Source organism: Cavia porcellus, unplaced genomic scaffold (assembly GCF_034190915.1).
Source record: "Cavia porcellus strain 051 isolate PalLab524CR breed Dunkin Hartley unplaced genomic scaffold, mCavPor4.1 scaffold_13, whole genome shotgun sequence".
NCBI classification, from domain to species: Eukaryota; Metazoa; Chordata; class Mammalia; order Rodentia; family Caviidae; genus Cavia; species Cavia porcellus.
Window position 1 is genome coordinate 19,937,699 of NW_026947496.1, and position 17,699 is coordinate 19,955,397.

The 17,699-nt window shown below is 40.8% G+C and overlaps 1 protein-coding gene across 3 annotated transcripts in view; it reads right to left on the reverse strand.

Moving 5' to 3' along the window:
• Positions 1 to 17,699, reverse strand: part of Dtnbp1 (dystrobrevin binding protein 1) — a 118,662-nt gene that overhangs the window by 95,038 nt on the left and 5,925 nt on the right. For 2 of the 3 annotated variants that reach the window (XM_063259906.1, XM_063259904.1), the window contains exons 2-4: positions 14,606 to 14,659; positions 13,868 to 13,921; positions 2,373 to 2,433 (exon numbers count right to left, since the gene is read on the reverse strand). In XM_063259906.1, the coding sequence (XP_063115976.1) occupies positions 2,373 to 2,433; positions 13,868 to 13,921; positions 14,606 to 14,659 (169 nt within the window). The remainder of the gene's footprint in view (positions 1 to 2,372; positions 2,434 to 13,867; positions 13,922 to 14,605; positions 14,660 to 17,699) is intronic. The other variant, XM_063259905.1, reaches the window with a different exon arrangement.

The window sequence follows — 17,699 nt, forward strand, 5'->3', positions numbered from 1 at the left end:
TTTTGTTTGTTTTTTATTTGGCGACAGGGTATCATTAAGTTGTCCAGGCTGGACTTCAACATGCCCTCTTCCTTTCTCAGTTTCCAACAGTGCTGGGATTACAGGTGTGACCACCCTGCCTGGAGCCCCTTCTCTCTCTTTTGTATTCCAGCTGCCAGGAGATGAGCAAACCCTGTTGCCACATGCTTCTCACCAGGCAGCCATGTACTAAAACCCTGAGCCAAAATGAATCCTTCCTCCTTATAAATTAATTCTGCCACAGAAATGAAAATCTAACATAATACAACATCCCACAGTTCAGAGTTGGTGGTGGTTATTTCACTTGATTTCTGAATAACTTAGGTCAGGAGAATAAGTGGCCTTATGCCATGTTACAGATGAGGAAACAGAGAGAGATGAAGATATTCATCCCAAGATCAAAACATTATTATTGCAGCAAAAATGAGAAGGTTTCCAGCATCCACTTCAGTTCACTTTTCACCCCATTCAGAGGAAATCCACCTGAACACAGAGAAGCGAAACAGTCTGATTCAACTCAGACTCAGTATCTCAGTTGAGATACTGTCTCAGTTCTAGGTCTCCATACTAAGCATTTGTTTTAAAGGGCACTACTATTAAATAATTTCTTAAACAAGACTGAAATCGTCCATAAATGTATTTGACTGGCAGGCAAATAAGTTAAATTATTTATGTTAATAAATTTAAGAATTTATAATAGCTTCATCATGCACCACATGAGTGGATCCAGTCTGCCTTACTACCAGAAACTGACACTCTTCACTTTACAGGGATTTCTGAGAAACATGCTAGTGTCTAAATTTCATCATATACATTCCTGTGCTCTATACAGGCATTACAGCTTCCACTAGTTCTGGTAGATGGTAAAGAAAGTCTAACCATCTAAAAGAATCATAAAAATGTCTAAAAGAAAGGGATTTTCATTGACATCAAAAGCACAGAATATTTGATCTTGGGTAATAAAGCTTGAAGTGTCAGCTTTAAGACAACAGCTAGTAGCTAGAACATTTTGATTTGAGATAACAAAAATGACCTAAATTTGACTGGGTTATAGATGTGCAACTCTATCAATGTGCTAAAATTTGCTGAATTATACATTTTAAAGTTTGTAAATTGTGTGGTATGCAAATTTAATAAAATTATTTCATTTTTTTAAAAAATAAAGCTTTAAATGTGTGTACCAAATAATTTTAATTACAAGTTCCTTTTCATTATACACTCATTATATACTCAAACATAATGCCAAAACAAGCTGAGCATTCAGGTCACTAAAAGTTTTTTTTGTTTTTTTGGTTTTTTTTTTTGCTAAGCAAATTAACACTTTTAAATAGACTAAGGAAGGCTAAGCTTTTGTCCAAATAATAAGGAACTCTAGGGCCAGGCATGGTGTACATGCCTGTAATACCAGCATTCTTAGGCTAAAGCAGGATGATCACAACTTCACGTAGTGATTTTGGAAGACCCTGTCTCAAAATTTAAAAATTAACTGCTAAAGGCCCTGGGTTCAATCCTTAGTACTACCAACATGACACAAAGGAATTCTTTTTTTTTTTTTAATGTGGTACCAGGGATCAAACTCACAACCTTGCGTTTGCCAGGCAGGAGTTTATGCCACCGAGTTAAATATAATGCCAAACATAATGCCAAAACAAGCTGAGCATTCAGGTCACTAAAAGTTTTTTTTGTTTTTTTGGTTTTTTTTTTTGCTAAGCAAATTAACACTTTTAAATAGACTAAGGAAGGCTAAGCTTTTGTCCAAATAATAAGGAACTCTAGGGCCAGGCATGGTGTACATGCCTGTAATACCAGCATTCTTAGGCTAAAGCAGGATGATCACAACTTCACGTAGTGATTTTGGAAGACCCTGTCTCAAAATTTAAAAATTAACTGCTAAAGGCCCTGGGTTCAATCCTTAGTACTACCAACATGACACAAAGGAATTCTTTTTTTTTTTTTAATGTGGTACCAGGGATCAAACTCACAACCTTGCGTTTGCCAGGCAGGAGTTTATGCCACCGAGTTAAATACCTGGCTCCAAAGGGGAATTCTTAAAGAGTAGGTAGAATGGGATTATGTCTTATAATTTACATATATTACAAAATATCAAACTCCAATATAAAGCATTATACCTAGATGAATCAAATATTTACCTAAATAAGTTATGAGTATTCCAGCTCAATTAAACTACATTATCCAACCAAGTAATTGAAGAAACTAGCTTTATTCAAGGAGTTTCATAATTAATTACTAAATTCTAGATATCTTGTAAAATTACAAACTTTTAAAGGACAAGCTAGCATTTAACATTCAAAAAGGAAATTGTATCACAGGTACAAGATTAGACCACCAATTACCTCTCCAGCATTGGCACATTCTTTGGCTCGTCTGTGAAGTGCAGCCCAGGTATCTTCATATCTAAGGAAACCAAAAAATAATTCAAAATGCAAACATACATCAAAAAAGAAATGTAACCGAAGGATGAATCCTGCCAGGTGTGATGGTGCATGTCTGTACTCCCAGCACTCAGGAGGCTGAAACAAGAATACTATTTCGAGTTTGAGACCAGCCTGGGCTAAACAGTGAGTTCAAGGCCAAGCTGAGCTACAGAGGAAGACCCTGTGTCAAAAAAAGGAAAAAGACAAATCTAGAAAATACTGTGGTTCCAGAAAGAAGCAGCTCAAAACATGGGAACGTGTTATAAAAACACAAAAGTCAACTTGCAGGGACTCCCAGTGGTCAAACATGAGACAATCTGAGCAACAAAATAATGATAGTAAAGGACTTATACCTCAGAACTCATAACCATTAACAGTGATAAATAATTAAGTAAACAAATGGAAGAGGAAAAACTTTACAACTCCACTTAGTAATTTTACAAGACATGATGAAAAGTGAAATATCATCATTTGGCAAACACAACAGAAAAAACTGTCACAGGAAAGAAACCTAACAGATAGGGGCTGGGGATTTAGCTCAGCGGCATAAGCGCCTGCCTTGCAAACTCATGGTCCTGAGTTCAATCTTAGGTACCGATTAAAAAAATAATAATAAAAAAATAAATCTAATGGATGTAAAATTAGTGCATAAGAGTATGATGAGAAACAGGGTATCTACATACAGCATTCTCAAAGTATCTCCCCACAGGATATTCATTAAATAAAATGTGGAAAAGAGTCAATAGTTAAGAAACCTGGCAGTTACTTTAACCAAGTGATCAAAATCAAAATCAACAGTAATGAGACATGTTAACGTCACATCCCTCCCATTATGATATGGTGGAAAAAGGACACAAAATTTCAACTGTGGTATTCTCTGCAAAAAGGCACCAATTTGAATTTAATCATTAGGAAAGAGGGGACCTATATTGACAGATATTTTGCAAAATAACCCACCAGTACTCTTCAAAAGTGTCAAAGACTCATAACTGTTTCAGACTGATGCAGATGAAGGAGACATGGTGACTAAACACAATGTGTGGTTTTGAATTGGACCTTCGTCCATAAAAAAGAATTTCAATGAGACAAATGATGAAATCTGAATAAGAATTGCAGTGAAGTTTTTACTTGGAATTAAATGTTCATTTCCTGGGTTTGGCTGAGTATGGAGGCACACTCCTCTAATCCCAGCCTAGGGAAGATGAGGCAGGAGGATTTCCATGAATTCTAAACCAGCCTGGGTTGCACATTCAGTTTAAGGCCAGGCTGAACTACACAGTGAGACCCTGTCTCAAAAAACTAAAAAAAAAAATTTTTTTTTAATTTCCTAGTTTTGGTTAGGGAAGCTGGAATTCTTGTTTGTTCTATTTTTGCAACTTCTCTGTGAAATGTTATTATCTCAAAATGAAAAGTTAAATAACAGAATTTCTGAACTATTATCCACGTAATTATAAAATTTAATTTTTCATCTTTTTAAAAGTCTAGCTATCTAAATGATAGTTCTCTAAATAGGAATACACATTTGATAAATTTATACTACCTCCCTCTGTTGCCATAATGAGATTTTCCTGTTGAGTTTAAATAGGAATCTCAATTGACAATCCCAACAGACTACTGCCACCATCTACATGTCATAAAATGTAAGATGGAAGGTCATGCAATCCAGTCTTACTGTCACTGTCAACTAACAGCAAAAATGCTCTCTAGTGTATCAGAGGGAGCAAGCATCAACTGAAACTGCAAATACAGTGGCCCATGGCCCCTGAACTCAATTCATTCCCAAGAGCTGGTTGTAACTCAAGTTGTCATTTGGGGGCTCAGGCTCCTCAACACAGCCTTCAGTCTCTCTCCTGTATACAGACAGATCTTGGTGTCCTGAGAAATACACTGGCCCAGGATTTCTCAACCCCATACTGTTGGGCGCAGGCGCTCAACATACCATACCCCAGCCGGGACTAAGGACCATGCCAGCTTCCGCAATCCACTACGTTCCTCTTTAAATTAGCCAACCCGTGCGCACCCCGTGCTCACTCTGTACTCTGTGGCAACTCCTGATTGGCCACAGCTGGATATAATAGCCAGAGCCTACATCCCATTCCCGCCCTGCTTCCTTGTGGCAGCCTGTGATTGGTCACGGCCAAATATATAAACCAGAGCCCGCGTAAATAAACGAGCAGTTAACTGTCGTCCACAAAAGCGTCTCCTGTCTCCTGTTTCATTGGAGCTGCGCAGGTCAACTGGTGGCCCGTACGGGGAGCCCGGAACGCTGAGCCCTCTCTCTCCAACAGTACGGGAACGAACCTCTCTCTCCGACGGAACAGAGCCGTCAACAGGTAAAATCGTCAAGCGCCAATAGCGGGGGCTACTTGGCGGGTGAGGGCTGACAGGTTAAACTGCTCAACGTTGGTAGCGGGTGCTACGCAACAGGGCCGGATAGCGGGGGCTATTGGGCAACCTTGGGCGGACGCGTTGCAAGGGTCAGGAACTCGTAAAGAGAGTTCCGGGGGCCGTAAAGAGGCCAGTTTTGGGGGCGCCGTAAAGGGGCGCGGGGACTAAGCTGTCCCTGTTACAAAAAAAAAAAAAAAAAAAAAAGGAAAAAGAAAAAAAAAATAAAAATAAAAAGAAACTCTTGAAATTCCGGTTAACATGGGTAACACCGCTACTCAGCCACTGTCAGTCGCCTTAAGCGACTTACTGAGAGAAAAGGGATTGCAAATGAAACGAGAACAAATTCAAAACTTTCTCGATCAGGTCGATAAGGTAGCACCTTGGTTTGGTCCCACAGGGTCCATTACCATCCCCAGCTGGGATAAATTAGGGAGAGATCTTGACTTTGCAGCAGAAAATGGCCTCCTGGAGCCAGGAGTCAGACCCCTTTGGGCCGTAGTGAGAAGCTGCCTCGCAGACACCTCTTGTCGTGACCATATAAGGGCTGGCGCCATGGCGCTTGATTACCATCAGGCAGAATCCTCCCGCGAGCAATCTCGCGAGTCCAGTGCCGCAGGCGAGGTGACCCCACCCAACCCAGACTCCTCAGATAATGAGGGGGAGGAAGGAGAAGAATACAAAATGGCGGATGCAGACACCACCGAAAGAGGGGAAGTCACACACACGCAGTCGAGAGGGCCCTACTCTGAGGCCATAAATAAGCTGCAACGCAGGATTTCTCAGAGTAAATGGGTCAATGAAAGCGAGTATGGGAACCCAGGGCCACCCCGCATAAGACCTACGGCTCTACCTCCCGACCGCCAGATTATCATGCCCACCAGAGACCCTGCCATCAGCTATGTAGCTGTCCGCAACGGGTCCAGACGTCCCCTGGGACATTCCAGGAAGACCTTTGGCATCAAGTCAAAAGAGAGGACCCAGGAGGCCTGGGCCGTTTTCTCCAGGCTTTTCCGGTTGCTGTAGATGCTCAGGGAAACAGAGCCCACCTGCCTATAGATATGAAGGCGATAAAGCATCTTAAGGAGGCCAGCACCATGTACGGTGTTAACGGGGCGTATACCCTGTCCCTAGTAGAAGCCCTGGCAGGAAACGCCATGACACCTGCTGATTGGGCCAGTTTGTGCAAGGCAGTGCTCAGCCCAGGCCAATATCTTGATTGGAAAGCTTGGAATGTTGAACTTGTCACAGAACAGGCCCAAGCTAATGCCCAGAACAATCAGGCCGCCTGGAACGCGGATATGTTATTAGGACAAGGGCAGTATCTCAATAACCAGCTGATATTTCCACAAGAGGTATATGCACAGATAAATAAAATAGCCATACAAGCATGGAAACGGGTCTCGGCTAGGGGAGAAGTCTCAGGCCACTTAACAAAAATTTTGCAGGGCCCGAGCGAGCCTTTTTCAGATTTTGTGGCCCGCATGATAGAGGTGGCAGGGAAAATTTTTGGGGACGCGGAGACAGCCATGCCACTCATTAAGCAGCTCACAGCTGCTCTGGGTCAGCACCAGGTGTAGTTCGTTAACTTGGCAGGAGTCGGAGCTTGCCATTGTTGACGGCCCCTACCACGAGACAAAGCAGAAGCCGCATCCAAACTTATTCAAGAGCAATTAAAGTTAGGCCATATCAAACCCTCAAGTCTATTCTGTTTAAACAAAAGGAGGTATTGCCCAGGGCATGACACCTAGGGCCAGACTAAATCTTGCCCTCTTCACTTACAATTTTGTAAACATCAACCCACAAGGATCCACGCCAGCACAGCTACATGCCAACCCTGTCGCACCCAAACATGGTTGGGTACGCTGGAAAGACCTCCTGCATGGGGTGTGGAGAGGCCCCAGCCCAGTACTTAGTTGGGCGAGAGGGGCGGTCTGTGTCTTCCCGCAGGAAGAAGGCAGCGAACCTGTCTGGGTCCCGGAACGCCTGATACGTCCCTGCAAACCACCAGACCCCGACCCAGAGGAAACGTCAACCACAGAACAAGGGAACCAATAGGAGCCTCACAAGCCAGACCAAGCAAGTATACCCACAACTCCCATTAACCATGGCACCTTGGCCAACTCCCCTGGTTAGTAGCCTCCTTTTCCCTTCCTTCTTGCATCTCGTACGGTCCTTGCAGCCAATGACTTTTCTAAATTGCTCCACCGCAACCTGTTATATGTTACAATGTTGGGGTTAACAGTACACTTTCAGCTGTTGTTATGCAGGTACTCCAGTTCGCACCGATTCCAGTTATGGCGGACTCAGACGAGTTTCCTGTGATCCAGCTCAGGCCAACTCTCCAATTGGCTTTCATAAAGGAATGGGCAGGAATAGGGGCTCTGGCTACCATGACTACACTTGCCGCATTCGGCAGTCTACTTCTGCTCTGTCGGATTCGCAGACAAAGGAATAGGGACAAAGTATCAAACAAGCATTGCTGATCATGGAATCTGGTCAAAGCCCGGCAGCATGGCTCGCCATGCTGTGACGCAGGTGTGGAGCAAAGCATCGCAGGGGGTGTCGTCCTTGGCCAGGAGACACCCCGGTCCCCATGTTGGCGAGCATGCGGGTTGGGCTCATAAAACAGATTTCCCGCCCCCTCCAAAAGAGCACCAACGAGTAGTGAGGCACTGTCATGACGGCCGCATGGCACCTCACGAGGGGCGCCAACCTCTGGAGACCCTGTGTCAGTTATAAAGAAAGGGGGAGATGTTGGGCGCAGGCGCTCAACATACCATACCCCAGCCGGGACTAAGGACCATGCCAGCTTCCGCAATGCACTACGTTCCTCTTTAAATTAGCCAACCCGTGCGCACCCCGCGCTCACTCTGTACTCTGTGGCAACTCCTGATTGGCCACAGCTGGATATAATAGCCAGAGCCTACATCCCATTCCCGCCCTGCTTCCTTGTGGCAGCCTGTGATTGGTCACGGCCAAATATATAAACCAGAGCCCGCGTAAATAAACGAGCAGTTAACTGTCGTCCACAAAAGCGTCTCCTGTCTCCTGTTTCATTGGAGCTGCGCCAGTCACATACAGGATGGGATGCTGTAATGCTCCTTCCAGAACTCCTTAAGGGTTAAATCTATATCTGACACCATCTAGAAGCACAAACAGCAGGCATTTGGGTCATAACTTAAGATTTTTGCTGTAAATTACAACTAAAATTCTGGTTATAACCCAAGATATTCGTATGTCAGGCCAGTTGTAATGCGAGGATCCACTTATTTACAGAATGTCAGGCAATGTTAGGCACCAGAGCTGCTGAACTAAATTTTCCTTTTGCACACAGGGCTTCCTGAATGTCTGCCGTCACATGTAATCCTAGTTTTCTGGAAGGCTGAGGCAGGAGGATCACAGATTCAAGCCAGTCTGGAAAACAATGAGATCTTGCCTCAAAATAATAATTAAAAAATCAAAAAGAAAGTGTTGGGGGTAGAGCTCAGTACTAAGGTCTTGGGTTCAATCACTAAAAGCGACCCCTCCCATCTGCTAAATGAATACACACACTAATACAAAATTCAGGGCTTCACAGTAAAATTTTCTATCATTATCCTCAATCAATAGAAAAGAGCATGCTAATCATTGCCATTTGAATTCCAAATCACTCTTTTCCTACAATATGCCCATTAGTTTCTTTTTCTTCTCTTATCATATTTGTTTTGTACATCCTCTTTATTACATACCACCACCCCTCACAGCAGTCTTCCTACGTCAGCACCTTGTTCACAATTTTCCTGTTGCATTTGGCATTGGCATCCTCTAAATAATAACCTAGATTAGCCCACCCATTTGTGTTCTCTGCTCTACTGCTATGCTACTGCACACTGTTGGAGAAAGGCAGGCATACTGCCCTTTACAAGATGTACTATTGATGGTCTTTTCTTATTGCTCAGACAAAATACCCAACACCCAAAGCTAAAGGAGGACAGGTCTATTGGTTTATTGTAGCTCACAGTTTGTAGGGGTTTCAGTCCATAGTGGGCTGGCCCCATGGCAGGGCATAGCAGAGTAGCATTGCAAGGGAGAAACAGTCCGTAGCAGGCAGAAGGCAGTAAAGTGGCAATTATCGCAGCAGCAAGAGACCACAACAACCTTCCTTCTGCCCCTTGTATTCTATCCCGGCTACCTGCTTAGCACACACTCCCAGGGTGGGCATTCCTGTCCAGAACTGTGCTAGATCAATGAATGGACTAATTTAGTAATCATACACCCTTAACCGCAGTATCAGATACGTTATATCCAGGTACCTCTGAAAAGCCCCACCGATGACCCCATGAGACTTTGGGAAGACATCTAGACACAGCCATAGCACCAACCTCACACAGGCCTTAGCTGGCACTCAGTTTTTTTTCATTCCTATTAGTTGTTCCCTAAAATTCACACAGCAGGTGATATATACCTCATGTAGACGTAAAACTCATCCTCAACCAATCTCTTTCATCTTTGGATGACCTTATTGCACCATTTTACTGGGATGAAGGCCCTGGATATAACCTCCTTCAATTTTCTTGCTTTCAAGCATCTTTAAAATCACAAATAAATGATGAAAAAAAAGGAAGAAACCACATTCATAGTGATAATTTATTCACAGAATTATTGGACATATTCTCCATATATTATAGAGTAACTAGTGGAAGACTTCACAGTATAGTTAAGAAAATCAACCTGCATGTGATTATCTTTCAAGGTAGACAAAGCAGAGTGCTAATTATAAAGCACTAAAGCTACAGGAATAGACTTTTCTGGCAGTATTGTAACAGGGATTGAACCCAGGGCCTTGCACATGCTAGACAAACACTCTGCCATGAGCTACATCCCCAGATGTAGGAGACGAATCCTTAATCTTGCTTACTATCCTGGTTAACAAGTTACGATTTACAGGTCAGAGGGGAGATGGCAGAGTGGAAAGCACCAGGACCATCTCACAGCCTGGATCACCACTGTTGACAGAGCCTCCCTGATGAAACAGGAGTCTACTGAAGGCTTGCAATTTCTAAGGAAGGCCCGTGTGGAAAACTGTTAATTTTGGTCAATTTCAGCTCTTGGCACCTGATAGCAGCACTCAGGCTCCAACCTCCAACCCTGGGGCAGACAGCCACATACTGGTTTCTAAGCAGCTTCCAAGTGGCCTGTGGGAGCCAAGGCTGATAATAAGGAGTCTCTCCTCCAATAACTGGGTTTCTGGGCCCTAACCACTAATTGTTGCCTCTGATCAGGGAAATGCACACACACAGGCAGCCGCAGTTACAAACCCTTCCCCTTCCTGCTAAAGAGACTTTCAATGGAGTTAAAAGACCAGTGCCTTTTTTCTCTTCCATGTTTTTGTTCCCCTTCATGTTTCTCTGTCTTCTCTTTGGGAGCCAGACATTTAAGAACTAGGACACTCAAAAGCAAAAACATAGATGGGAGGATTGAGAAGTCATCACATAAGTCCAGTGAAAGGTACAGGCTCAGGAAAGACTGAAGAAATCACAGCTTTACACCTCAAGCTAAACACCAGCACAGAGACTGCGGCAATCAAAAACCAACAGCAAATCTGGGGGATGGGAGAAAATCTCATCTCCAAGGTGACCATGGTTTATAATTCAAATCTCCAGTTTAAAAAAAAAGTCTCAAAGCAGGCAAAAAAAACAAGACAGCATGGTCCTTTCAAAGAAAAAAAATCAAGGGCAAAAAACATTCTTGAAAAATACCAGACAGTAAGTTTACTAAAAATTTTAAAACAAGGTGGGGGGGGGCAGTGTAATGAGATGGAGGACCTGCCTAGCATGCATTAGACTGAGTACTGGGGGAAAAAGACTTCATAACCGAAATGAAAATTACTAGAAGAATTTGAGCAGGCAGAAGAATCGGTACACTTGGAGATTCAGCAATTGACGTTATCAGTTTGAGGAACAGAAAGAAAAACACTTAAATAAAATGAATAGAGCCTATAAGGCTACTATCAAAGGACCAAGATATGCATTGGAGAAGCAAGATCCGCACTGGAAAGCAGCACAGCAGCTCCTCAAAAAGTAAAAACTGAATTACTCTAGTATCCAGGCACTCTGATTCAGGGAATAATCCCAAAGAACTGAAAGCAAGGTCTCAAAAAGGTATATATGTACCCATGTCCAAAGCAGCGTTATTCACAATAGCCAAAAGGCAGAAGCAACCTGTGTTCACAGAGGAATGGAAAACCAAAATGTGGTGTGCGCATCTACGATGGAGTATTACTCAGTGCGAACAGGGAGAGAAATATGGACCTATGCCACACCATGTATGAACTCTAAAACATCACAAAAAGGCACGCACATGTATAATTTCCCAGCTATGCAGTCCAGAGTAGTCAGATTCAGAGAAAAAGTGGAATGATGGTTGCCAGGGTTTGGGTAATGAGGGTAGGAAGAAGTGATAGGTAGTGGGCACTGTTTAGTTTTGCCAGCTGAAAAGACTTTTGAGAGTTGGATATACAACAGTATGAAATGTACTTAACACTTGAAACTACACTTAAAAATGGTTAAGATGGCAAATTTTATGTTACTTGCATTTTTACTAGAATTTTTGAAATTAAAAAATACATGATCCAGATAGTCACTATTTAAAATGGTTTTCCCTTCACCTAATATTAGTTCTACTCAGAAAAAATAAAAATTATTTCATTACAATGTATGCACATATTAACAAGCACTTTCCAATGGTTGTAAATTTTTCATACTTCACAAAATGCATCTGTATCCCAAAAGATTACCACACAGGAGTCTACACCTTTCAGTCAAATTAGGCTCATTCCAACTAAGTCTCAAAAGAAAATAAAAATATAAAATGCAAATAAATACAGTGTAGCACTGGTGAATTTTTGCTACTGTTCCGTTTATTTTCACTTATGTTCTTTACCTAACCAAGCAGGAAATTACTATCAAAATTCACTTTCATTTTAGAGAAGAAAAACTTCTAAACTTGGCAATCATAAGAAATCCAACTAAGAACTAGCAAAGGGAAAACACAGATAGTGGTAACTGTATAAATGAATACCAATAAGGCAAAGCAGCTGTTTTCCACAGCATACCCCTGTCAGCAGTTGTGATATAAAACACAAAACTTCATGTAGCAACATACTTAAACCATACTCATTTTTCATCATCACTATAAATTATACACCACAAAAGTCACTCTTTTAAAGTGTACAATTTGATAGTTTGTAGCACAACAACAAAGTTGTGAAACTATCACAGTCCAAAACATTTTCATCACCCATAAAGAAATCCCTATCTCTTACAGCAGTGGCTACCCCAAAAATCCTGGAAATCAGAAAGGTATTTTTTCTTTATAGATTTGCCTTGCTGGACACTTCAGATAAATGGAACCATCTGTGATCTTTGGTGCTGGTTCCTTTCATGTTTTAAAATTTAATCCACAATATATACATCTTGTTTATTCATAGCTGATGGACACAAGTTCTTTCTACTTTCTGGCTATTATGAGCGGTACCAGTTTTACATGGACATATGCTTTTAATTCTGTTAAGAGTCAAATTGGCAGGTCACATGATAATTTTACATCTACCTTTTTTTTTCCTATGTAGTCCATGCTGAACTTCTCCTGCCTCAGCCTCCCAAACGCTAGGATTACAGGCATATACCATTACAGGCATGCAGCTATATCTAACTTTCAAAGAAATTACTAAATTGTTTTTGAGTGGCTACAACATTGCACATGTGTACTAAGACTATATCCCCAAAGGACCCCCATATCCTCACCAACACTTGGCACAGTATACCTTTTTGAATACTAAGATGCTAGTAAGTGTGTAGTGGTATCTCACTGTGATCTTGGTTGTTTGAGACAAGGTCTTGCTATTCAGTTTAGGCTGGCCTTGAACTCCTATATAGCTCAGCCTGGCCTCCAACTCACACAGATCCTCCTGCCTCAGCCTCCTGAATGCTGAAATTACAAGCATGCATACCAGATGCATACTTCATCTGTCTGCTTTTAATTTGCATAAATGTCTATTTAAATCCTTTGTCAAGTTCTTCACTGGGTTGTTTTTTTCCCCCTCAATACTAAGGATTGAACCCAAGGCCTTCACACACTTCACACCATGCCCAGCCCTTTTTGTTACATTTTATGTTGAGACAGGGTCTGCTAAGTCACTAAATTGCCTATACTACACTCTAACTTGTGAGCTTTTTGCTTCAGCCTACCAGAGTACTGAAGTGTATAGTCATACACTACCATGACTAGTTCGTAGGTGGTCTTTTTACTGTTGAATTAGAAAAGTTCTCTGTATATTCCTCAACTATATGACTTGCAAATATTTTCTCTGATTCCATGGTGGTTGTTTCCCCTTCCTCATGGTGTTTACTTGTTTCGTTTGAGACAGGCTCTAGCTATGTACTTCAGGCCAGTCTTAAACACTTATGTATACCAGGATGGCCTCGAACTGCTAGCCATTCTGTCTTAGTCTCTGCAGTGCTGGGATTCTAGTTGTGTACACCATGCCCAGCCTCGATGGTATTCTTTGAAGGATAATAGTGTTTAATTTTGGTCACTGTCCAATTTATCTATTTTTCCCTCTGTTGCCTGTGCTTTTATTTTCCTGTCTAAGAAAACCACACCTTTTAATATTAATGCACATCAACAGGAATGAATTAGAAAACAACTGGTAGACAATTAAGAGTGAAAATAAGAAAAAGAATTGAGAACTCAACCTCTGAACCACTCTTCTTGCAAAGAAACCAAATATATAATAAATACATCCAGTAAAGTACCAACTAGGAAATACAATGCTAATGTATCTGTCCAAAGTCTGGCCCCTGGACTAACCAGTGAAAAGGAGAAGAGTAAGTAATATGTTCCAATCAGTATGGTAAGGTAAAATTTGACTGTTTTTAGGTTATCTTCAAAATTATAAAGTATTTTTAGACATGTTTAAGGTTTTTATCTGTAAAATTATAAAGTATTTTTAGACATTAACTTGCTTGCTAAAGGCAAACACTTACCTACTAAGTAATTCTAGTCCAGCTGAGTACTTTGGCAAATACTGAACAGTCCTGCTGAAAGAAACATTTCGTTAAAACTGTTTCTAATTTAGCCAATTAAAAAAGTTACAAAAATTCTGTCATTGGTAATGGAAAGATATTTTGAAACAACTAATGACCCAGAAACACATTTCTGGGTTAATAAACTACAGTATTTCATCTGTCCCCTTCTCCTACAGACTTGTATTTTTAACACACAATAATACAAAAAGCATTTTAGCACCATGCTAGATAAAAAGAATAAATATGCATGATCAAGGCCCACCATCTCTGAGTTGAGAGTGAAATTTGTTGATACTTTGCTTTACTAAAAAATGAGAAAATCCACAATTCTGGCGTTTTCATAATAAAACAGGTAACATGGTTCAGGAAACTCATTTGCCAAGTTCTATTTCATTATTCATCTGCCTCTCAATAATGTAGGCCATTTACACTGGTCTTATTATAACACATGTAAAAAGCTACCTGTGACTAAGTAACAACTCTCTCTTCTCACAAACTAAAACACTGTGACATTTTTTCAACCAGTTCACAATTTCATCAGAAAAATTTCCTATGACACCAATTTAGAATCAATAAATTGTTTTGTAGTCAGATATACTGTACTCTAAAACCCAGAATAATTTTACAATTATGTATACAACCAAGAATTATAAGAAATTCAATGTATATTAAATTAAAATCTTAGTATGAACTTACCTGGGTTTGCTTTTGACTTTCACTTCTCTGGATTTGTCACTTAAAGTCTTCAACCTGTAATTCAACAAGCATAAAATGTATTTTTATAGGTCAAGAGATGTTTAACTATAAGTTTTCACAGCTGCTACAGCTCTAGTTGCCATAAGCTAATTTTTTTGAAAGCAAGAACTAAGCATCTTTAAGGCAACCAATATCTGAATGTTTACTATATGTCAGATTATGATAATAAGTACAAAAATTGGTAGCAATTTTTTTTTTTTTTTTGTCTTTTTGAGACAGGGTCTCTCTAAGCAGTTCAGGCTGGTCTTGAGCTTACTTTGTAACCTACACTAGTCTTGAACTTGCAAGGATCCTCCTTTCTCAGCCTCCTGAGTGCTGGGATTACAGGCGTGAGCCACCATGCCTTTTTTTTTTTTTTTTTTTTGGTGCTGGGAATTGAACTCAACCTCATACTTGCCAGACAGGCACTTATGCCATTGAGCTAAATCCCCAGCCCCTGCCCCCTTTTGCAATTTTTATTTTTACTTCTCCAAAATCTCTTAAGAAACAACTGCTAAATATCAGCAGAGAAAAAAAATTTATCTGGGTTATGGCTGTGTCTAGATGTCCCCCACAAACTTCATGCAGTCACAGGTGGTGTTTTCAGGGGTGGCTGAACCTGTGTGATGCTCGCATTCATAGTGCAGTGCTAGCATCAAGGCCACTAGGATTAAGGGTATGAATGCTACCACCCTAAGTACCTGGATAAGATACAGGGGATAGAAAGAGCTGTGGCTGTCCCTTGCTCGCTTTACCACCTTCTGCCTTCCATGAATTGTTTCTCCTCTGGGATTCCCCTCTGTTATGGCACCCTGCCTTGGACCGAACTGTGAGCTAACCTTTCTTCCTCCAATTCTGGGTATCAGGTATTTTGTCTTAGCAGCAAGAAAAGTAATTAAGACAATCTGATTATCATTAGAAAAAGTAATAGTTCATATAAGTAAACTTGAGGTAATAAAAATAAATATACAAAAATAAAGCAGCATCTCTTAGTAAGTACATACTGTCCCACACACTCAAATATCTTTAAGCACCTACATTATTAAAACCTTATTTAAAAAGAGCTTCTTAAAACACTCTGCAAATGCTTCCCATTAAAAGGATGTGGTGTGGCCCATTTAACGTTACCCCTGGGTTATTATTATAAACACCTGTCTACACCTTGCCTTGCAGCCAGATAGAACTTCCTTCAAATGGCTTGATCTAGGAAGGCAGCTTCATTTGCTAACCTGAAACCAAACTCTGGTGAGTCTGTATTTGGGCCCCCGTATCCATTTTTTTAAATTTCCTGTCTTCGCTATTTGTCAGCTGGTCATCATGGTCACTCACTGCTTCTGCTAGCTATTTGCTACACCTACCTACCAGCCTCCTATCCTTCTATATGCTGTTTTAAAGGATTTGGCTAGAGCCACGCCTGTAATACCAGCACATGGAAGGCTGAGGCAGGACTGTCACAAGTTTGAGGCCAGCCTGGACAATACAGGGAGTTCAAGGTCAGCCTGGACTACACAGCAAGTCCTTATCTCAAAAAAAAAAAAAAAAAAAGATTACACTAGAAATCATAAACTGGCTACCACTGCACACTGAAAGTGCCAAGGTTCTTCTAAACAAAGTACAATGTTCACAGACTAATTTATTTTTGCTTCACTGGCCCAGTTTTCAGTTGCCTATAAACTTCAGATAACAGCTTGGCAACAAATATTCATTTGACTGGGCCAAGCATCTGGCTCAGTGGCATAAGTACCTGCCTGGCAAGTACGAGGTCATGAGTTTGATCCCCGGTACAGCAAAAAAAAAAAAAAAAAAAAAAGAATGAGACTGTGAGAGTTTGAGACAGCTCACAAAGACAAGGCTGTACATGCTCTTTTAAATTTGACAAGGGCCAGGGATATGGCTCAGCAGCATGACGCCTGCCCGGCAAGCACAAGATCCTCAATTCAATTCCTTGTTCCAAAAAAATTCATTAATTCAACCAATATCAATATCTATAGAGATGGAGTTCTAAGGCATGAACCTACTCTTCAATTCCTCTGGACTGTTGTGTGCCACCTACACAACTATACTTGCATGCCCTGCCACAGGATTCTACCATTTTTGTCAATAATGCCTAGCCAAGCACAAGACTTCTAACCACATGTTGTGTTTAACCAAATTAGAATTTCTATTTTGTACAAAGAATTTTGTAAAGTATTCATGAGATTAATTTCTCTACAGTCCTCAAAAGATTTCAGCATTCTTTAAGTATAAAACTAATTTGTGTGTATCTCTCTAGATGAGTCTAGGGAAGTACATAAAAATTTCATCCATCCCAAAGAAACATTGTAAATTTTCAAGCTTATCTTGGAAACTAGTAAATCCAGTTTAAATAAGAATTAAACAGGGCTGGGGATTTAGCTCAGTGGCACAAGCCCCTGCTTGGCAAGTGCAAGGTCATAAGTCCTATCCCTGGTACCAAAAGGAAAAAAAAAAAAAAAAGAATTAAAAGCTAGTGAAAGATATTTGTATAGTCACGCTTAATAATTTCTACTCCAAAATCTAAGGAATTCCATTATTACATATCAGGTATCTTCTCAGGACAATTATACACAGTAGTGCATCATACCCAAAATGCTTCTAGGATTTAGTGCTTTGAGATTGAAGCACTAGGTGTAAAATGGAACTGTTAAGATCCTTTCTGTACCACTCTTACCATAGAATCTAGCAAATCTCTAGGTTGGCATTTCAAATACGTATTTCTAAAATAAACCTCTGATTTCTCAATTGTAATAGATCCAGTTTGGGACACCCTCTTTCATCACCGCCACCTCCCCAACAAAACAAAGAAAAAAGTTTGGAATAACAGGGGAAAAGATGTTGTAGGAAGCCAAAAATAAACCTGCTAGAAGATTCCATAAGACGTTCCCCATGTGGCTCCTTAATCACCATCTGTTCTAAAAATTGGGCTTTAACCAAATATAATGTGTGGAACTTATTTGATGTGGATTTGAAGAAGCCAGCTGTAAAAAGAGATTTCTAAGAACCAAGAAAACCTCATTATGGAATGGATAATTGATAA